At 46.3% G+C, this 22,456-nt stretch overlaps 1 protein-coding gene and 2 pseudogenes across 5 annotated transcripts in view; 1 reads left to right on the top strand and 2 right to left on the bottom strand.

The window, feature by feature from the left end:
- Positions 1–4: 4 nt before the first annotated feature.
- LOC144577739 (sodium/potassium-transporting ATPase subunit beta-3-like) lies at positions 5–12,412 on the bottom strand (annotated as a pseudogene).
- The window catches only part of SLC6A13 (solute carrier family 6 member 13), a 49,015-nt gene continuing 32,307 nt past the window's right edge, over positions 5,749–22,456 (top strand). For 2 of the 4 annotated variants that reach the window (XM_035255359.3, XM_035255357.3), the window contains exons 1-2: positions 5,749–5,797; positions 17,345–17,551. In XM_035255359.3, coding sequence (XP_035111250.1) covers positions 17,350–17,551 — 202 coding nt within the window. In that variant the 5' untranslated portion in view covers positions 5,749–5,797; positions 17,345–17,349. The remainder of the gene's footprint in view (positions 5,798–17,344; positions 17,552–22,456) is intronic. The other 2 variants (XM_078338335.1, XM_035255362.3) reach the window with 1 other exon arrangement.
- On the bottom strand, positions 14,133–18,443 carry LOC118144089 (thioredoxin-related transmembrane protein 2 pseudogene; annotated as a pseudogene). Its single transcript, XR_013522485.1, has 2 exons — positions 18,316–18,443; positions 14,133–15,237 (listed from the first exon to the last, which is right to left on the bottom strand). The product of XR_013522485.1 is annotated as a thioredoxin-related transmembrane protein 2 pseudogene (transcript).

The following is a 22,456-nucleotide window of genomic DNA, read 5'->3' as shown; positions in this document are numbered from 1 at the left end:
CAATTCAGCACACATGCCATTTTTTTCCATAATATGGGAAATATTTTAAGTCTATAATTCGATTATGAGGATGTTGTTATATTTGTTTGATCTTCATTCTTGAAAACACAATCTATCCTTGGCACTCCTTCAGGCTTTAATCCAATTATTCTGTTAATATTCACAAGAATACAAGGTTTTCCTTTAGAGTAGCCAAAATCAGGATCACTCATACCACTGCATGCTTGAAGTAACAAAAGAGGAAAATGACATGCAACGTAAACTGGACCCTTCTGTTCAAAAAGTGCTCCATCAGGACAGGTCGTGAGGTTCTTCTGTTCTTCGAAAGTACCTGGTTTTAGAAACTTCCTAAGGTCTGCAAAGTATCCTGCATGGGAAGTTGGGTCAGACACACTGAATGTATATTGCAATGCAGTCACTGGTTTTGGAAAAACCATAAGTCCTGGGCTAGGAATCTGGTCACAATATTTTGGAACCTCATCGTTGAGAGTCTGAAGCATAACCCACATCATGAATGAGAAGAGTACGGCCAGGAACCCTTAAAAAACTAGGTAGAAGAGCAAGATCAAACCCCAGCTCTTGGTGGTGCGCCCCAGGAAGTCTCCGGTGGTCGGGTTGTAGATGAAGAGCTTCCACTCGGCCAGGCACTGGTTGAGGGACTTCTCATTCTTCGTCACAGTGTGCGCGCGGACAGCTAGGGGAGGGTGGGACAGCCGAGAACACCTCCTCGTTATAGGGAGTACTCAAGCCGACTGCCAAGAAAGTTATGTTTAATCCCACGGACCAGCAATAGCCAATATAAACAGTACTAGAGTTGTGCTTTTTAGTGTTTTTCTCCCCTGCCCCCCACAATTAAAGTATAGCATGGTAGCTATAAATAAATAATGGACTTTGGAATTCTACAAATCTGAGTTCAAATCCTGGGTCTACCATTTACTAGTTATGTGGCCTAGCAAGTGATTTAATTATCTCTAAGCCTTTGTTTTCCTATCTTTAAAATGGTTATGTCCGTAATTCTTCAGTCACAGGTTCTGAGGATAAAGTGAGATGGTGCCTGTATAGCACTTAGCACCATGCCTGGCACATTTGAAATGCACAACAACCGTTAGTAATGGTAATGATTGATGTTATTAATATTCTTTGTCATAGGTCTTGTTTCTTTCAGATCTTGCGTCTGGCATGGTGGCTCATGCCTATAATGCCAGTGCTTTGGGAGGCTGAGGCAGAAGGATTGCTTGAGGCTAGGAGTTTAAGGCCAGCCTGGGCAACATAGCAAGACCCCATCTCTATAAAACGTTAAAAAATAATTAGCTAGGCATGGTGGTAATTAAAGAGATAGTTAAATCACTTGCTAGTCCCACACCTGTAGTCCCAGCTACTGGGGAGACTGAGTTTTGCAGATCCTTTGAGCCTGGGTGGTTGAGGCTTCAGTGAACTATGATTGCACCACTGCACTCCAGCTTGGGCAATAGAGTGAGATGCTCATCTGGAAGAAAGAGAAAGAAGGGAAGGGGAAGGGAGGGAAAAGAGGGGAAGGAGGGAGGGAAGGAAGGAAAGAAAGGGAAGGAAGGAAGAAAGAAAGGAAGGGAGAAAGAAAACAAATCGGAGCTTATAGAATTTAGGTGAATTATCCCACCTGGGATCAAACAGAAAAGTCTTCTAAGTTTTCAGTGATGCCTCTGGTTTCTGCATGTAACAGCCCAGAGCTTTTCACAGCAGGGTCAAGTACTTGGGCTGTAATAGAGTGTAAACAAAAGTCTTAAAAAGAAAAAACCAGAAAACAAAAAAACATGATTTTAAGCTAATTTTAGACTTACAAAAAAATTGTGAAAATAGCACAGGGAGTGTCCATCTATCTTTCACTCAGCTTCCCCTAATGTTAGCGTCTTTCACAACCAGAGTACAATTGTTAGAACGAGGAAAGTAACATTGAGAGAGTACCATTAAACTCAAGGCCTTACGTGACTTCCACCAGTTAATACATTAATGTCCTTTTTCATTCCAGGATCCTATCTAGGATCCCATTCTAGTTGTTATTATTTAGTTGTTATTGCCTTTAGTTGTTATTTTTCGTTAGTCTTCTGCAGCCTAAAACAGTTCATCAGTCTTTCTTGTCTATCTTGTCTTTTGTGACACTTCGGCACTTTTGAAGAGTAGTGATCAGTTATTTTGTCAAATGCCCTTCACTTTGGGTTTGTCTTATGTTTCGTGATTGAACCACATTTTTGGCAAGAATACCACAGAAATGTTGTGTCTCTCTTGGTACATTATATCCATGGTTCATGATATAGATACTGCTGTCTTACTACTGTCTTATTACTGGTGAGGTTGACCTTGGCCATTTGGTTAAGGTGGTTTCTGCCTGGCTTCTCTACTTCAACATTACTATTTTTCCCGTTTGTAGTTAATAAATATCTTGGGGAGATGTTTTGAGACTGTAAAAATTCTATTCCTCCTTTAGCTCGCACCCGCTCATTTTAGCATTCGTTGGTGGGTCTTGTCTGCAAAAATTATTAGATTGGTGATTTTCTGTTTCTCTCTTTCCTTCTACATTTATTAACACTTCTTTCTCTTTAAGATGGGGTCTTGCTCAGGCTTGCCTCAAATTCCTGAGCTGAAATAATCCTCCCACCTCAGCCTCTCTGAGTAGCTGAGGTTACAGGTGCATGCCACCATGCTCAGCATCCTTCTACATTTATTAATTGAAATTCTACTGTAAGGAATAGCGGTCCTCTCTTCCCCACTTACTAACTTATTGGTTATTTGTATCAGCATGAACTTAGTGAACTTTGTTCTTTGGGCTATAATCCAATACAATCATTATTCATTTTGTTGTTCAAATTATTTCAGTTATAGCAAAGCATAATTTGTTGTTTATTCTACTTGCTCTTTTCTTTCAGTGTGCTCTTTGAAAAGGGATCCAAAAAGTCAACAGGTTTCCAACTCCTGTGGCTCAACAGAACTACATCTCTTAATTGAAAGGTCTCGGCCGGGCGCGGTGGCTCACGCCTGTAATCCCAGCACTTTGGGAGGCCGAGGCGGGTGGATCACAAGGTCAAGAGATTGAGACCATCCTGGTCAACATGATGAAACCCCGTCTCTACTAAAAATACGAAAATTAGCTGGGCACGGTGGCGCCTGCCTGTAATCCCAGCTGCTCAGGAGGCTGAGGCAGGAGAATTGCCTGAACCTAAGAGGCGGAGGTTGTGGTGAGCCGAGATCGTGCCATTGCACTGCAGCCTGGGTAACACCAGTGAAACTCTGTCTCAAAAAAAAAAAAAAAAAAAAAAGAAAGGTCTCCAGAGGAGAGAACCCACCACCTCCTTTGCCACCTTGATGGTGCTCAGAAATATTCTTTCTTGAAACAAATAATGCTCCTTTTAAAATTTGTTTCCGTGAAATGTCAGATAAGAACAAATAAATTTTATTTGTTCTTATTCCACTCCCAGTAGAGTGAAAAATGTTTTGGGAGAGTGTATCATGGTGTACTATCATTTAAATATACCTGGGATCAACTTGGTACAGATCAGGACCTCCTAGGCCTGCTTTTTGCACGATTCACTTTGTTTTATACAGTCCCGGAAGCATAGCCTTCAGCCATCCTCACTAACAGTCTCTAGTGAGTCTTAAAATGTATGCAACCTCTTGAGTAAGAACTCTTAAATACTGATTGTGGTGTTACCTGTTTTCAGGGTTCTTGACTTTGCACCCAGCAGACCAAAAGACAATGGCAACATGAGGTAGATGCAAGGCTAGTCATGCCTGATTTGTGCTGGACCCCACACCGGAAGTTGTGAGGGACTGTCACCAACATTTATCTACCAGTGGTTCTGAGGCCTTTTTTTTTTTTCTTTAACTTTTGTCAACATAAGCAGGACAAAAAACCTACCATAGCCATTCCCACTTTATAGGGGAAAAAGAAATTGGGGATAACAAATATTTGGAGGGGAATAAAATAGCAATCAAAATGGTAACATGGCAGCAGTTATGTAAAAACAAAAGGATTGGTAAGTAAAGCCAACGTTCCTTAATACAAGAGCAGCAACTCACAGCCAACTCAGGATAAGCCTGATGAACTCCCTATCACTGACAGACTTTCCTGAAAACTGGAAATTGCAACTGTTTGCATATGTGAAGACATAGAAGGGCTGTCCAACGTTGCCGAAGGCTGAATGGTATCTGAGAAAACACCATTTATCTGGTAATTTTAGATTACAAATGCCAAAGTTTATAACGCTTTGTAGGCCATTAGTAAGTACCACTCAGTGATAAGTAAAAATGCAAGTCAGTAGCATTGCTTTGAAGATGGTCTTTTTTTACATGAGTTTGTAGCCTGTCTTGGGGTGCTTTTGGTTTATTGCTTTATACAGCTCCATCTAACAGATGAAAGGTTGAAAGGGGAGAGGAACAGGGGCAGCTGAAACATAAAAGTAATCATTTCCAAGAAGCTTCTGGGAAGCTCTCCATGTATTACCATGCAGTGTTTCCCTGCCCCTACCCCATGCCATACAGTTAGATGAGGGATCAAGGAAAGGGAAACTACCTTACACTCTCTGATGCATCTTCCTTTCCTCACCTCTCTGTCATCTCAAGATGTCTCTGTCACCTCACTCACTCATTGCCACATCCCCTACCCAACTCATTCTCACAGTCTGGCCAGAGCCAAGTTTTACTCAGGGGTCTTTTCAGTCCTATCTCCTTCAAGAAGACGTCCCTGCTCACTGTGAATAATCCCTTAAGGGTAAATAAGAGCTAGGATTTACGGTTACTCATCATCTCCTGAAATCTCAAGCTAGAAAGTGACATATGCAGGAATCAAACCCCACACTCTCCAGTGTCAAGCACGAGCAGGTTTCCACTACACGCACTGTGCTTGTGGCTGAGCTGGGACTGTGCCCTGTTCTAGATTCTGGCCTGAATGAGCTGCCCTCACAGCTGCTTCGTGGGCTGTTTCTGCAGAAAAACGAAGCTCCCTGGATGACCTCTGCCTGGCGCTCACTGCCAGCTCCTTCACCTGTGACAGATTCAGGCTTTGCTTTATTTTAAACGTGGGCACTTAACTTTTCTCTATTGAGTTACAAATATTTTTAAATGCTAGCATGTTATTTTAAAATCCAAACGATATTGATAGAGTGGAGAAAAATATCTCCCTTACTGCCATCTCCTGATCTCAGTTCCACTCTGCAAATGTAACTACTATTAACTGTTTAGTGAAGATGTTTTTCAGACTTTTTCCATATGTGCATAAATGTGTGTGTTTGGGAAGTTTTTCTGACATCTCAGAGTTCTGTAATCTATGTCTCTTTTTACCAAATCATTGTCCATTCCACACTGCAAGCTGCAAAACAGTAAGATAAATGTATTTTTAAATTAATCTACACAGGACCTGACCAAACAAACACCTATTCTTGATGGACTGAGAGGAGCACTTGTGTTGGAGACAGGGGTGGGAGGCAGGTGCCCTCTCGAGAGACCCTGAGGTCACCAAGTGGGAAGAGCACATGAATTCGGGGGAAGAGAGCATGCTTCATAAGCTCACCAGCAGCTGGCCGGACCTGCCGTGGTGTGCACATTCCCCAGACTGCGAAATCACTCCTGTGTGTGTTGTCCAGTGGCTGAGGGGAGGGCAGAAAAGGGAAGGGGGAGGCACAAGGATAGAATGTGGGTTGGGCCAAGTTTAGAATTACAAGGGCCACAGAGGCGTTCTGGAACCACCCTTTAAATAGCCAGCACCTTCCCCTTCCCCTTAGATAATTCTTCTCCCCTGACTGGACCTCTGGCAGCAACTTCATCTAAGGTTCGAAATGTTTTCTTCTCTTTTTTTTTTTTTTTCTGTTTCTGGGTCTCAGACTGCAGGTTGGTGGGGTCCATAGGACTTACAACAAAAGGACTTTTTTTTTTTAATCCTCTCCTAGAAAATATGCTTCTGACATTTATGTGTGCAAATGCAAAGATTATATGCTCTTTTCTTGACTCTGAAACTTGGGTGGCTATTGACTTAAGGGACAATGTGATTTGGAAAGAGAGAGTCCTAAATTGAGAGGAAAGACAACTGGATTTAACTCCCAGAAAACAGTCTTTCTTTTTCTTTTCTCAAAAGGAAATCCCAATCTTTTTATTATGGAAAACCATCAACTGGGTGTGGGGATTTGGTCAGAGTGGTTAAAGTCCAGTGAATTTCTCTTCCAAGTCCTACTGCACAAAGGAATGTCTCAAGCCTCTACTCACCCTTTCTCAATCCCCACAAAATAGAGGGTTGTTCAACCTTGTCTTCAATGATTAAAAACTTGTGGTTAAAGATTTCCCCTTAGGACTAGTGACAAAGTTAGGCTTATACTTTTAATGAAGGACATAAATAAGCCAGGGTCCTTGAGGGAAAATTCTTAGTGTTCTATACCCCAGCATCTTACCTTATGGTTAAATCTAGGTCTAACTAAGCTGTGCAGGTCGGCGAAGATGGAATAATGAAACTGTAGCAGGAGTGGCCACGGGAAACGGATCCCTCAGACACCGAATACAGGAGGAAGGAGGGTTTATTTGGCTGGGAGCAAGGTGGCATAGTTGCCTAACAGCCAAGCTCTCCTAACAAAGGAAGGTTCTGCCTTTATATAGGCTTTTACTTTAGATGTTACGTGTGGAAGAATCTTAGGTTTATAGCTTTACATATGAAAAGTGTCTTGGTTTACAGTCTCAGGAATTACATATGAAAATTGGAATTTGATCTGAGATGCCTGGGTCTCCCTCTTCACCCCCACTTTGAGACCCTCACCACTTTATAATATTAGTGAGAGGTCTTACTTTTATTCTCACTTTCCTTCTGACTTTCCAGATTTTCTAAAGAAACTGACTGACAATGTTTCATATAATATACTTGTGATGTCATTTTTTGGCTAACTACAGTAGTGATGAATCCCCTAATCATCTGAAGGAACAGGGGGAGTAGACAAGGGAGCAGCAAACAAACACCTATTATTGTTATAACACTTATGATGAGGATTTTGAATCCTCCATAGGATAAGAACCAACATCCAAATAAGGACTCAGGGTTAAATCTGTGCCACACCTGTACGGGCACGTGTTTGGTCATGTCTCACACAATATCCTCTACTGCTTGCCCCTGGTCATCTATGTGCAGACAGCAGTTGGTTAGATTGAATTTTCCACAAACTCCCCCTTTGGCTGCTAGTAAATAATCTAGGGCCAGCTGGTTCTGATAAATCGCATTTCTCATTTGAGTTTCTTGTCGGACCAAGAGGGACAGAGCTTTGCCCGTTTCATTAGTGAGTATTTCCAAAACAGCCTGCGACCGGATGATCCAGTTGAGCATGTAAATAGGGGTCCAGTATCCCCATGAGCCATCCTCAGCCCATGTGGCCGGCCCATAGTACTCAATAATTTTCTCTGGTGGCCACTTATCATTGGTCCAATCTTGTATTTTTAGGTTTCTTTTCTCCCTAGCGGAGTAGACTGAATACCTTAACGGCCTACCTGTCTTAACAGATAATAGGAAGAAAGAGGACTTAATGAGGCCTATGACACAGCTACCTGTCCGTCTCACGGATTATGTACCTTATATTGAGTACCATTATATAAACAGGTTCCCTTCTGTGTCCCTGTACATTTATAAGAACTGCAGGACAAAAGAATGGCAGTAAGTTTTATGTCCTACCTGGTGTACATACTGAGGGCATTCTTCAAAATTAGTTAATGTTCTTACTGTACAAGTCCAAATATGAAGAAGAACAAGTCCCACGATGAATTTCCTCAGGCTTTGGTCATGCGTGGACCAGCCAGCTTCCGGGATGTGGCTGGAGCAAGGCTTGTTGTCCTTTTTAAGGTGATTCTGCAGTCCTTGCCTTGATCTAAGTCTCAGCCGTTGCTGGTTTTTACATGGCTGTGGTGGATTCAGGCTGGGATTTCCTCTATCTTCACGGCTGTGGGATTGGTCAGGATAAGGTCAGAGGTCCTTTCCATTGTGGCTTTAGAGGGGCTGTCCTTTATCCACACGTGATTACCTAGTGAGAAAGGGTGAACTGGGGAGAAAAAGGCTTACAGGACATTTGTTATTTACTTAGGTTGAAGTATCCTAAGTGATTCTCCTTAGAGCTGGTAACTAGCATCCTAACTCAATCTCTCCCCACTCCTGAGGAGTTCCTAGGTGTGCCCAGAGTAGGGGAGGGGGCCTATGGTATAAGACTTCATAGGGGAATATCCTGTTTTTCCTAGAGGGGGTGCCTCTAATTTTGAATAACCCCAAGGGAAGTGCCTGCACCCACTCTAATCTTGTTTCCTGACACACCTTCCCTAAGCTGTTTTTGACAGTCCGGTTCATTTTTTCCACTTTTCCGGAACTCTGAGGTGGGTAGGCAGCATGCAGTTTCCAGGTGATACCCAAGGCTGTTGCTGCTTTCTGGACTAAATCTGCCACAAATGCTGGTCCATTGTCTAATGCGATGTGCAGTGGCAGTCCAAACCTAGGGATCAGATCTCAAAGCAGCACACGGGTTACTTCATGGGCTCTTTCAGTTCCACCCAGAGTATGTGTACACCAGGACCAACAAATACTTATATCCCCCACACTTGGACATTTCAATAAAGTCTACCTGGAGATCTTCAAATGGACATGCTCCATAAGCTTGAATTCCAGGGGGAATAGTTGGACCCTGCCTCGTATTGTGTTGCTGACATGTAATGCATCGCTGTGCCACAGTTTTGGTTAAGGCTGCTAAGCGTGAGATGTAGAAGTACTGGTCCAACATCTTTTCAAGTGACTCTTGACCTAAATGAGTGGTCTCATGTATGGCTTGTACAACTGCTGCCCCCAGCAGCTGCGGTACTGCTATTCTTCCATCTGGCGGTTGGATACATCCTTCTTTAATCAGTTATCCCCTTCTGTCTGGAGAAAGTCTCTTTCCTCCTTAGAATAAGTAGGTATTATTAGATCAGGGATCTGGGGAATCAGCCGGGCTGTAACTGCTATTCGGTAGGGGGCAGATGCTGCTTTACAAGCTGCTGAATCAGCTCGGGAATTTCCCAGGGCCATGGAGGTGTGGGCCCTCTGATGTCCTCGGCAATGCAAGACGCCACCCTCCGGGGCTCCCAGACTGTTTCTAGCAGCAGCAAAATTTCACGCTGATACTTTATTTCTTATCCCCCTGAAGTTAACAGGCCTCTCTCTTTGTACAGTGCTCCATTTACTTGGAGAGTCAGGAAGGCATATTAAGAGTCAGTGTAAATGTTTACAACCTTATCCTTACTCAGCTCTAAGGCTTGAGTTAAAGCAATGAATTCAGCCTTCTGAGCTGAGGTGCCCTGAGGCAGGGATTTGGCCTCAATTACAGGGTCCAGAGTTACCATGGCGTAGCCTGCACATCTTTCCCCTTGTGCACTGACAAAGCTGCTCCCATCCACATACCACTCCCAGTCTACTACTGTCCATGGCTGATCCGGAAGATCAGGCCTGCTGGAATAGACTGTGTCCAGGACTTCAACACAGTTGTGTTCAACCGGACCCTCTGACATTGGGAGCAAAGCGGTGGGGTTTAAGGTATTGCAGACTTCCATGGCGATGCGGGGATTTTCACATGGCAGGCCCTGGTATCTGGTCAGCCTAACATCTGATAACCAGTGGTGCCCTCTGGTACTCATTAGAACAGTTGCTTCCAGGGCCCTTAAGCATGGGAGCCATCCTTTGGAAACTCCATCCAGCTGCTTGGAGAGGTAAGCTGCAGGCCTGGGCCAAGGTCCTACTGTTTGGACTAGGACCCCAACTGCTACTTTTTCTCTTTCTGCCACATATAACATGAGGGGCTTTGTTAAATCAGGCAGCCCCAAAGCTGGAGCTGACATTAGTTTCGTTTGCAGCTCCTGATAGGCCTGACGCTGCTGGGATCCCCATTCAAAGGGCCCCTTTGTCACATCATAGAGGGGTTTGGCTAGTACTGCGAAGTTTGGAAATCCACAGTTTACGAAACCCATCACTCCCAGGAGCTCTCTCGCCTGCTTTTAGTCTCAGGTTCTGTTACTTTGCAAGCAGCTTGCTTCCTCTCTGCTCCTAGGCTGTGTTCCCCCTTCCGGATGGTGAGCCTCAGATACTGCATTTGCTTTTTTGGCAAACCTGGGCTTTCCTTTTAGACACTTTAAACCCACAGTCCTCCAGGTGCCGAAGTAAGGCATTTGTTTGCACACCCAACTGCCGTGGGGTGTCCCAATAGAAGGTTAGCAGCATACAGGGGCGGCATGCAAGCAAGAAGCTTCTGGGGGGCGGTCAAAAACTGATGCCTCCCCAAGGATGATGAGAGAGTCTTTGAGCCCTTGGGAAGCTGGGTCCAGGTGTATTGAGTGGTTACACCTGCTTCTGGGTTTCTCCCATTGATATGCAAAATAGTTTTTGACTTTCAAAAGCCAGCCCGATGCTAAAGAAAGCATCCTTTAAGTCCAAGCAGGTGAACCAACCATCCTCTGCTGGCAATAATCCCAGCAGTTTGTGTGGATCAGGCACAGTTGGGTGCAAAGTCACTGTGGCCGGATTGACCAGGCACAAGTCTTGTACTGGCCTGTAGTCTTTGGTCCCTGGTTTGAGAACAGGCAAGAGGGGGGTGTTCCATGGAGACTGGCAAGGAGCTATAATTCCATAGTCTTCTGAGCATTTTAGATGGGCCTGAATGCCTTCTAGCGCCCCTCGAGGGACTAGATATTGCTTTTGTCTAACTGGCTGAGCCTCAAGCTTGACTTCAATGAGCTCAGGGGCCTGATTAATTGCCAGTCCATGTGGATTGTCCTCTGTCCAGACCTTAGGCCATCGTTTTGCTAACTCAGGCTCTATTTCCTAGTCTGGTTCGGTTAAGAAGAGTCTCCACTCTTCCTCACAAGGCACCCTGAGGGCCATTATGACCCCAGTTTTAGGCAGTGCCAACTGTAATTGCCATTCTTTGTGAAGGTTAGGGTCACCCGTAGCTTGCTGAGCAGATCCCTTCCTAGCAGGGGCCAGGGGCTATCAGGCATGTATAAGAACTGGTGAATCACCTCGTGCCCTCCCAGCTCACAAGTCCAAGGCAAACAGAAAGATTGTTTTTCTGACACCCCAGTAGCTCCAACAAGGCCGGTTGTCTTCTTCAATGGTGGGGGGGGGAGCCCCACAGGGGTGGTTACCACGGAATATTCAGCGTCTGTGTCAATGAGGAAGTCAATGGCCTAGCCCCCTACTGTCATCCTGACCATGGGCTCCTTGGGGGCAATGGAGCCTAGTCCCCTTCAGTCCAGTGGTCCTTCCACTTTTGTCTGAAGCCTTGTGCTCAGAGTCTCCCTGTTTCCCCATCAACTGTGGGCATTTTTCCTTCCAATGTCCTATTTCCCAACAAAAAGCGCACTGGTGGCATTGCAGGCGTGGGTGTGCAGACTGGGAGGCCTTCCAGGAACCCCTCTCTTCCCGGCCTCTTGGGGGCGCTCTTTTAGCAGCAGCAGCTATCATGTTGGCATTCTGCTGAGCCTGGCGCTCCCTTTACGACTTTCCCTCTGGCTCACTGTTTCTCGGTTTGCAAACACCTGGTTAGCTATTCCTAATAACTGTGAGATATTCATGCATGCAAATCCTGCCTGTTTCTGCAATTTTCGTGTAATGTCTTCTGCACACGGACTAACATGCCATATTTATTATATGCTGGTTTTCGGGACTTTCAGGCTCAAAGGAGTGTACATGTGGTAGGCTTCACACAGTCTTTCATAGAATTGGGTAGGGCTTTCCTCTTTTCCTTGAAGAACCTCAGAGACTTTATTAATGCTCGTAACTCTCTGGGCCCCTTTTTCAAATCCTTCCAGCAAGGCTTCTCTGTACCAGATTAGACTTTGCATGCCCTCCTGGGTGTTTGCATGCCCACTGGGGGTCACTTCCTGGTAATTGGACCCTGACATACTCTTGGAGGTTCTGGTAATCTGTGGGAACACGCTCCTCCAGCCAATTAGAAGTGGCTTGGAGTATTCTCTGCCTTTCATCCATGTTAAAAAGATGTATAAGCAGCTGATGGCAATCAGCCCAAATGGGGTTATGAGTCTGAATAATAGTTTGCAGAAGATCAATGAGAGCTTGGGGTTTCTCGGTATAAGATGGGTTGTTATTTTTCCAATTGATAAGATCAGCTGGGGTGAACATTAGGTACGTGAAAACATGCCTTTCTACCACGTGGCCATCCTCGTCCACTCCCGTGTACCTCTGCTCTCTCAAAGGCATCTGCACCCCGGCCTTGTATCCAAGATGGGCTGCCAGAGGGGGAGTTCCCTCCGGAAAGCGGGCAGCAATGGGCGGAGTTTTTCCATACTCTCTTTTGTCTAGTCTGGGGGATTTAGAGGTGTGCAGCTCTGGTGGGGATGCCAAGGCTTCCGGCCCTGGGGCAGGGAGTCCTTGAGGAGGAGGCATTATGGACAAAAACTCTTCTGCCGCTGGGTTGACCAAAACCTTGGGAGTTGTTTCTGCCACTGAATCTGCTGGGACTTGGGAGTCTGCGTCTCTCAGAGGCGAGGGGGTTGGTGGTTTCTAGCGGTCTGTCCCTTGGCTACTAAAACTGTCGCTGCCTGCTCTCTTAGCCACTTTGGAAGGTTTAAAACTAACTGCAACCATGAGTCTGTATGGAAATTGATCGAGGTGTTCTAGTTCACTGTATATAACCTCATGCCTTACTTTGGAGACAAGGGACTGGTCTAGGGTCCCCTCTGGGGGCCAATTGACCTCAAATGTTGGCCAATCTTCTCTATATAAAACCCTTAATTTCTCTGGTGTCATAGATACTTTATAATTCCCACTAAATCTCTTCTTGAAATTTTTCAGCATGGTTTCTAAAGGGGTGGACTTGCTATAGGAGTAACCCATATTAACACTTCAAAGAAATAATTCCCACAGTTAGGAGAGGGTTAGTTCACTCACCACAGTTCCCACCTAGCAAGACGCAGCACAGAGCACTCTCTGATTTACATTCACTTCAATCCTTTTACAATGCCCAGAGGCTTCTTCACTCAGCTTTATGTGGCTGTCTCTAATTCTTACAAATTGCTGGACGCATGAGGCCCTTCCTAATGGGCCCTATACCTTTTACGACTGATGAGTCCGGTTGGACACATCTACACACACAGACACACATCCAATCGCTCTCCTTCCAATTCAAAACCATAAGCAAAAAGCTTCCAGGGTTAGTTACAGAGAGAGCTACCTTCAAAAGTGCCGATCTGGCACCAGTGGGTGATCAGGCCATGCTTCCACCCAAAATGGGGTGGACTACTTTCCCAGGTTCAATCTTACCAAATTAAGTGGTCTGGACTTCCCCAAATGCTCGTTCCTCCTAGGTGTTCAGCCACTGGATGGATCCTCACTGCAGGGCCTCCCTGCTCTGCTCTGGTGAGGCTTTTCCACCAGGCAAATACCTGCCCAGGAGTGCTCTCAGGATGCATCACCCCAGCAAGCAAGAGTCCCCCTGCAGGGAGGCTCCACAGAGCTAGGCAAACCATCTAAGAGACTTTATCCTGCTGTCTGCTATCTGTGACTCACTTCCCAGCCAATGCACCAAAAATGTAGCAGGAGAGGCTGGGGGAAATGGATTTCTCAGACACTGAATACAGGAGGAAGGAAGGTTTATTTGGCCGGGAGCAAGGTGGCATAGTTGCCTAACAGCCAAGCTCCCCTAACAAAGGAAGGTTCTGCCTTTATATAGGCTTATACTTTAGATGTTACATGTGGAAGAATCTTAGGTTTAGAGCGTTACATATGAAAAGGGTCTCCGTTTACAGTCTCAGGAATTACATATCAAAAGGGCTTTGGTTTACACTCTCAGGAATTACATATGAAAAGGGTCTTGGTTTACAGACTCAGGAATTACATATGAAAAGGTTTTGGTTTACAGTATTAGGAATCACATATGAAAATTGGAAGTTGATCTGAGATGCCTGGGTCTCCCTCTTCAAAACCACAGTTTCACGAAGAAACCATGGAGATGTCTGAATCATTGATAAGCAGTTAACACTGGCCCAATCTTGGAGGGAAACCATTTCCTCCTCCACCATATGAGAGCTCTTTCTCGCTCCAGTGAAAAACAGTTGGCCCACAGCATGGCCGGCTTTCTTGTAGGGTGCCTGACAATTCCCTAGATGCCTCTTTAAAAATCAGAAGCAGCACCCTGCCCCACCCAGTCACAGCCAAAGGGAAAACGTAAATAAAAAGCTGTAACTTTAGGCTTGTGGTTACGGAAGGAGTCTGGAATTGACAGGAAGCACTGCCAAGGTGAGGATCTTATTTTTCCTTCTTGCTTTCCCCATCTGACACGCTGGTGGGGCTTGGGGCCACAGGCTGCTCCTCGGGGATATTGTCTCCAGCCTTTGATAGCATCTTGGCCTGCTGGTATAGCTCATTTAAGTTAAATTCTCGGATCACATTCTCCTCAGAGAAGGTCCATGAGACAGCTCGTCCTTTCTTGTCAATCTGTGGCCGCCACATTACCTCCTTTCCACCTCGGAACAGGATCAGCATAGGGAGTTGTTTGGTGAGGAGTGATGTGCTCACTTTGTACCATTTACATAGCATCTAACATCAACCTTCCCAAAATTTAGCCATGTACTTGAGGGAGAGGTCAGCATAGATAGGAGCAAATGATTGGCAGTCATCAGGCCAATTGGCAAAGAACTTCACAATCCAAGTGACCCTCTTGTCCTGTTCTAGTTCCTCATCAATGGCTTTATCATTGAAGTACTTGATATTCTCAGGGCCCATATATAGTGGGGGTTTGCACATCATCAGCAACACTACACAGGGTGTGATGTAAAAAGGCCCATGCAAATATCCAAGCGGAAGAAAAGAATTGCATTGGCCACTTTACTAAACATGAAAATGTTGCCTATGTATTGCTCCACGGTGATGGATCAGCGGTTCTTTATCATCACAATGGCACTGAGGAACATCAGGATCTCTACTTCTCTCCAGTCAAAGTCACGCAGGTTGCTGTCTTTGCATTGGGTGGGCAGACCGTTGCAGAGCGGTAGCAGTTTCCTCACGAGTAGGAAGGGAGCAGAGAGCAGGGCTGACAGGAGGTAGTAAGGTTGGGCCAGCCATGGTGAAAGTCACGGCACAGAATACACCAGAGCAATCAGAGGTGCCAGGACCACCATCTCTTCGGCTGTTAGGGCCGGGGCTCATTGGTGTTGTAGCAACAAAGTCTTTCTTCTCTGAGAAATGAGACAATGATCAACTCTTTGACAGGACTGAAAGAAAATGAAAGTTTGAGTACCTGTTATTCTATTAAGTGCAAATGTATATATATATACATTTCCTCATTTAATTCTTATATCTAAGTATATCCTATCTATCATTCCCACTTTTACAGATGAGCAAACTAAGGCTCAGAGTCATTCATTAATTTCCCTGGAGTCAGGCACTGGTATGAGAAAAACTAAAGTTTGAACCTGGCCTCATCTGCTCTACAGCTCATGGCCTTTCAGACACAATATGCTACCTCTGAGAAGCAGCTCTAATGAGGCTGAGGGAGCCAGAAAAGGGCTACTGTTTCTTGTAGGGTCTGGGAGGATGGAGAAGGGAAGGCTTTCCATGACTGGGAGACTTCCATCAGCTAGTAAAGGGAGGGGAGGCCAGCACAATCTTAGACAACCTTCCCAAAATGACTGAGGAGCCTTCTTGGAACCAGTTACTTGAGTTTCTCCTTTGCAATCCGCAATCTTTGGAGCTCATTCCCTAATTTATCAAATAAACATAAATGCCTGCTGTTCCCTGACTTTCTAACTTTCTGGGTCAGAGCCACAGGAGAGTCTGTGGCCAGAAGAAGTTACTGCTGAGAAAGTTCTGTTAACATGAACTTGACTTGAAGCTTAGAAAAAAGTCCATCTGCCTACTTCTCCAGAAAAGACGCCACTGTGCAAAATCAAGGCAGAGTCATCAGAAGATGCTTAGAGTAGACACTCCAGTGAAACTAGGCAGCCAATGTAGTCAAAGGGATGGCACTGAAAGAGCAGGGGCAGAGGGGGTGGAAGTCCTGGCTGTGCAATTTGCTAGCTACATGGCAGCAGCAGTCACATTACTTAACCTCTCCGAGCTGCACCCTCCTTATTTATAAAGTGGAGGTAATGTTTACATCTCAGGGTTGTAGTGAGGATGAAATGAAACGAATGTATGTGAAGTGCCTAGTCTATAGTAGTTGCCGACTAAACATGAGGCACATCCAGCCATCCTCACTCCCAGTAGTGGTCTGGAATGGGTCATTTCTGACAGTGAATGGTTGAAACTGTGATTTTGTATTTTATGTCATCTTCTCTACCGTCACAGACTCCTACATTTGTCATCACCAGAAAAGAAAAAGAGCACATGGTTCATCCCTCCCTTATGTTGATTTCAGAAAGACATAGAAGGAGTGCTTAGACATATCACCTCATCTTCTTCACAATTCCTCTTTCCACTCAACCTCTCCCAATCCTTTGGCAGGATTTTTTAAAAAACTGCCTTTCATTTTTATATGACAAAAGTAAAACATATTCTTTGATGTAAACGTAGAAAATACAGATAAGGAAGTGTTCCTATAATCCAGCAGCTGAAAGAGAAACATTTTGGTGGACATCCCAATCACTCCGTGCCTATATAGACTTTATAAAGTATTTGTCAAGCATGATCATATTGTACGTACTGCTTTTTCTATATATTGTGAACCTCCTTTTGTGTTGATACACCTGTTTCTGTAACACAGGTTTTTACGATTGTCTGTCCTTTATGTGAGTGTGCCATAATTTATCAACATACCTATCGTTTTTGACCATTTATGTACTTTCTGATTTTTCACTGTTATAAACAATAAATATCCTAATGCCATACCTTTTACTCACAGTCACAGTTATTTCCTTAGGGTAAATTCCTGAAAGGGAAATTGGTGGCTTTGAGAACATGTAATATCCCATCCTTTCAATGTTCCCCAGCATACAGAGTGAAGAGACTGAAGCATATGCAAATCCCGAGGAGGCTGACCACAGGGCAGCAGGGAGGACTTAGACAGCATAGGGGCCCGTGAACAGGATCCTCCATGTCCACAAACCTCAACCCAAGAGGACCTTATAGTGGAAGCAAAGACTGTCCTTCAGCACCAACCTTTTCTTCCTGAAACAGGAAAGGAATATATCTTCTCAGTAGCAGCTGTCACCCAGTTTTACCAGTGAGAGATGTTAAGGAGGGCCTGGGTCTACAGGGAAGCGACTGGAAATTCACCTCTTCCAGTGCATTCATTCCCTTAAGGATTTGTTGGTAAAAGGAGGAGGAGGGCTTTCCTTCTGGGGTTCCCAACAGTAACAGAGCATCCCACTTGTTTTCCAGGTGGGATGGATAGCAGGGTCTCAGGCACAACCAGTAATGGAGAGACAAAACCAGCGTATCCAGTCATGGAAAAGAAGGAGGAAGATGGCACCCTGGAGCGGGGGCACTGGAACAACAAGATTGAGTTTGTGCTGTCAGTGGCCGGGGAGATCATTGGCTTAGGCAACGTCTGGAGGTTTCCCTATCTCTGCTACAAAAATGGGGGAGGTGAGAGCCCTCGTGCCACCCCACCCACCCTTGGAAGGAGGATACTTTCATCTCCTGTGCTTATGGCCCCTCTGAGACTTCCATAGATGCATAGAATTCTGGAGTTAGAGGGACCCTTAGAAGTCATTAAGGACTCTCTGTAAGAGACTAAGACCAAGAGAGGTTACATGACTAGCCCAGGGCTCTTTCTATTTTAACATGGCATCATAGAAATACGAGCAGAAGATTTCTGCTCGTACTTCTATGATGGCCAGTGGGTTAGGAATATCCCCTTGCTGATGGGTAAAGCTTATGGGGTTGGGGCTCCCAGGTCTGATTTTGTAGTGAGACTGCATGGGGCCTGGAGGAATGTGGAATACAGAAGTAGGTCACCAGGGAAAATGATGAGAGGAGTGGCAAGTTCATGGGCCACAGGACTTGAGGTCCTTTAATGCAACACCTACACTTTCGCAGGTGAGGAGGAGCTGCTGAATGCATCCAGCTTCAGTCTCACCATGATTTTGGAGACAGAAAGCCACGTGGTAGAGAGATTAGGGGTTGGGGCTGGAGGAGAACACAAGAGAGATGCCCTGGGCCCATGGAGTCTGGGTCCCAGGTCTGTGGCAATTGGGGATTGGCCCTGGGTTGGAGGTTAACTTGAATGTTTTCAGAAGGATGGGAATGGGCTGATGTGTCCCTTCTTCCTAGGAATTTCTGGCTGGTGGCCTGAAATCACAGGACTTTGCTCAGTTTGCATTGTGAGGGAAGAGGGAAGGTCTACTTACTTTTTATCTAGTGCTGGATGCTCCACATGCTTGTTTAGGAATTTAGGCCTGAGCACCCTCCCTGTGGAGAATCAGGAGAGACAGAGCCGGCCCAGGGTGAAAGCAGGAGACTTGGGGACTAAGCTGGCATTTGGACTCTGGGTCTGGAACCTGGTAACCAGCTTAGCTCCTCACGTGGTAGAGAGATTAGGAGGTGAGCAGCTTTCCCCAAGCCTCTCTGGAATTGGGTAAAGGCTGGCCTGAGAATTAGCAGGAATGGCACGAAGAGGTGGGAGTGAGTGCCTTCCAGGTCTAATGCAAACCACTGGCTGGCAGAGGAAAGTGGAGGGGAGCAGTGACTGGAGTGCGGGGGATAGGGGCTCTCCCCAGTCCTTTGTCTGGCAGTGTTTGAGTCCCGGGGCTCTTTGGTGAATCTGTGTGGGTCTGGGAATGTGTTGGCTGTGTCTTGTGGTGGGAAAAGAGCACTCACGACCCTTGGTTGTTCGTGTGGGTCCTGTGTGGGGAGGTGGAGGCAGCAGGGTGGCAGCTGTGGTCTCCTTCTCCATGGGTAGAGCTTGCCTTCCAGCACGCTGATTCCAGTGGAGGGTCCTGCCATCCAGTCAAGTTCTCTCTGTTTAACCCTTATGCCACCTACCCATGACTTCTTCCCTTACTGAGTGCAGGGCCTGGGCACTCCTTCCCCATTTGTGGATGGATGGCAGCAGCTGGAGGGGAGTGTCCTGAGGGACTGCAGGTAGGGGCCCAGGTTTGCTCTGGAGGGCAAGAGGCACCCAGGGCCACCAGCTGGGTTAGTGAAACGGCTCCCCTGCAGAGGGAAGGGGGCTGATGGATGTGTGTGGTCAGCAGAGGAACCTAGACCTGCCTATTTTTGTTTTTTCTTTTGGCGTTCCCAGCAGTTTAACTTTTCTGTCATCTGGTAACTCCTCTCACCTCCCAGGCAAAGCAAACTCCTACAGAGAATGAGCCCTTAAACTTCATCTTGTCATCTTCCTGCCTCTTTGCCTCTTCCTGAGAGAACCCTTTGCTGCTGATGTGGGAAGAAGGCTGGGGAGAATGGAGACCCTGTAGATTGCTTCCACCCCTTTCCTCCTGGTTTAGTGCTTCTATTTGAACTCACTATTCTCAGATTAGGGCCTGGGCTCCTGGGCATGGGAAGAGTGTTCTGAGCAAGCCCTGGAGAGGATGCTGGGGTACTCCAGGGTGCGCTGTCCTCCGGTAATGTATCCTACTTCCGGGCCCTTTCTTTAAATTCACAGCTCCAAGTAGCTGGTTTTGTGCTTGGTGGAAAGGGCCCATAATAAAAGAATTGACTATGGTAGTATTTGTTTAGTGAGAAGCTCAGGGATGAAGAAGTCCTCAAAGCACAATTTTAGTTCCAAACTAAAAATATAAGTGACATCTTCTTTGGTTTCCTCCAGCATCAACATTTGGTAGATCTAATTTGAAACAAGTTCCAAGGCAGGGAAAGGGCCGAGTCAAGGCTATGACAGAACACGGACAAATAGTTGGAAACCATAGTCAAAAGGCAGGTAAGCTGAGAAAGGGATCCGAAGAAGCCCATCGGAAATCAGAAGCAACAGGGAGGCTTTCAGGGAGGTGAGTGAGAGGGATGCCCACCTCCGTTATCTCCTAGGTAAATAATCTCCCTGCTGTCCAGGACCTGTGGCTGATCCACCCCCAAACACCTGCTTCATCCTACTGAATTTCCAGTCTCCGTCAGTTGCCTCTGTGCATAGCCAGCCAAGCCCTGAGCCTGGCTGTATTGTTCACCAACAAATACTTACTGAGTACGTAGCATATGCCAGGAATCGTTCCAGGTGTTTGGGATACATCTAGAGACAAAACAGACCAATTCCCTGTCCTCACAGGGCATACATTCTAGAGGAGGGAGACCAACAACAAACAGTAAATGGGATAAGTAAGTAAAGTAGATGGCATTCCAGAATTAGTGAGTGCTACAGGAAAAGAACAGGGAGAGCTGGGGAAAGGAGATAGGGAATGTGGGGTGTGCGTGGCGGCAGTTTTGAAAAGGGTGGCCATTGAGAGCATTTGAGCAAAGCTTGCCAGGAGTGACAGAACTGGCCATGTGACTGCTGTGGGGCAGGGGGTGGGGGGGAAGTGCTTTTCTCCAGGCAGAGAAAACAGAGGTTTAAACAAAGCCGGAGCCTGTCTGGCTTGTTTGAGGAGGACTCAAGGCTGGAGCTGGGCGAGTAAATAGAAAGGGAGGTCGGTGAAGCAAATGGGCTGGGGACAGGAAGGGACAGATCAGGTATGGCAGGTTGGCCACTCTCAGACTTCAGCTTTTACTCTTGTGACATTCAGACGCAGGGAAGGGTTTTGAGCAGCAGTAATCTTACATTTTAAAATTATCTGTCTAGCTGCTACGTTGAGAACTCAGTATAGGGGAGTGAGGGCAGAAGGTGACCAGTTATCAGGCAAAAATCTTGGAGCCATCCTTAATTCTCTCCAGCTCTCATAACTATTGACTCTACCCAAACACCCTGGTCCTGGAAGCTCCCTGGACCCTGGTTGCTGGCAGCGTGAGTGACCCAACACCCAGAATGCCTGGGACTAGAGTCCCCCAACGAGGTATGCAGGACCCGATCACTTCTCAGCCCCTCCATTGCTACCACCCATCTAAACAAACCAAGAGTTTTCACCCGAGAGATTGGAAGGAAGATGAGAGGCCACGAGGGTTTTTTGCGGTTGTTGTTTTATTATTTTTACATAGAGACGGGGTTTCACCATGTTGGCCAGGCTGGTCTAAAACTCTTGGCCTCAAGTGATCTGCCCACCTCAGCCTCCCAAAGGCACAGGCATGAGCCACTGTGCCTAGCCCCAGAGGAGCAGGTTTTGAAGGGAAAATAAGGGAGTGAATGTTGGGAATGTTGAGCTGAGGTTTCTATTAGATGTTCAAGTAGAAATTGCAACTGGGCGGTAGAATGTGAGTTTGGAGTTTGTGAGCGAGATCTGGGTGGAGGTGTATGTTTGGTTTGGGCATCATTAGCATTTTGATGGTCTGAGAAAAGAAAGAAAGGACGTTTGGTGGGTCTGGGAGAAGACGAGAAACCAGCAGAGGAGACAGAAAATGAGAAGCTGGTAAAGTAGAATGAAAAGCAAGAGAAGGAAGGATTTTGGAAAGCCAAGTGATAAAATTACATCAGGGAGGAGGGAGAGATTAACCACAGCAAAGGCTGCAGACAGGTTAAGAAAATGAGGAAAGGAAATTGGTTGTTGGTTTTAGCAGCTTGGAAGTCACTGACGTCCTTGATAAGAGCAGTTACCGTGGAGGGCTGGGGGCAATGACTGATTAAAATGGATTTAAGATAATGAGGGAGATGGGGAGAAAAGAAATGGAAATAGTAAATGTGGGTTATTGGGGCAAAATGTGGGAGTAGGTAAAATCCACTCCTTCCTTGAGTATTTCCCTCCCGGGCCGGGGGAGGCCCATGTGAGTCCTGAGTAGTAGTAAGCGTGCCCAGTGGACAGCAGCCTCGGGGATGGGGCCCTGAGCTGGAGAGGCGGCTGAAGAAGCTGTACGTTTGAACTACTCCTCCAGCCCTCCACGCTCACCTGTCAGGCGGGAAAGCAAATATGGTTTTCTATTAGAGCCTGCCTGCCTAAAGCACCAGTTGTGGGACAAGGAGATGCTGCGTAACTAAGGAGGTGCGATGTGGGAAGCAGGTGGCGGGAGATGATCTGGTGATGGGACTCTCCACAGCCAGCAGGGAGTTTAAATCACCTTCCTGTCTATCTCAGCCCAGACAAGCAAACTGCCAACATTTTCAGTTAACTTCTAAGTCCAGGTTGCTGAAGTCTCACTAGGGGCAGAAGTTACCTATGCCAAGAACCTTTGATTTTTCTGCTAGTCTCAGGACACCAGCTGGACACCACCTTTTGTGAGGACAGGCTCTCTCTTCCTCCCTGTCCCCTCCAACCCCTCTTCAGAGCCTCAATCTTCCAATACCCAGGTCCTGGGTGCTTCAGAACGCGGGCCTTCGGCTCAGACCTCTCCAGCTGCCTGGGCCCTGGCTGCGGGCAGACAGGCTTGCTCAACACCCAGAATGCCTGGGACTGGAGTCCGCATGTGAGGCCATGGCCGGAGGTACACAGCAGGAACTCTCAGAAGGGCCTGGAGGGG

The sequence above is a fragment of the Callithrix jacchus genome, chromosome 9, assembly GCF_049354715.1.
Source record: "Callithrix jacchus isolate 240 chromosome 9, calJac240_pri, whole genome shotgun sequence".
Taxonomy (NCBI): domain Eukaryota; kingdom Metazoa; phylum Chordata; class Mammalia; order Primates; family Cebidae; genus Callithrix; species Callithrix jacchus.
The sequence above is the reverse complement of the archived record's forward strand: the minus strand, read 5'-3'. Positions and strand labels throughout refer to the sequence as shown.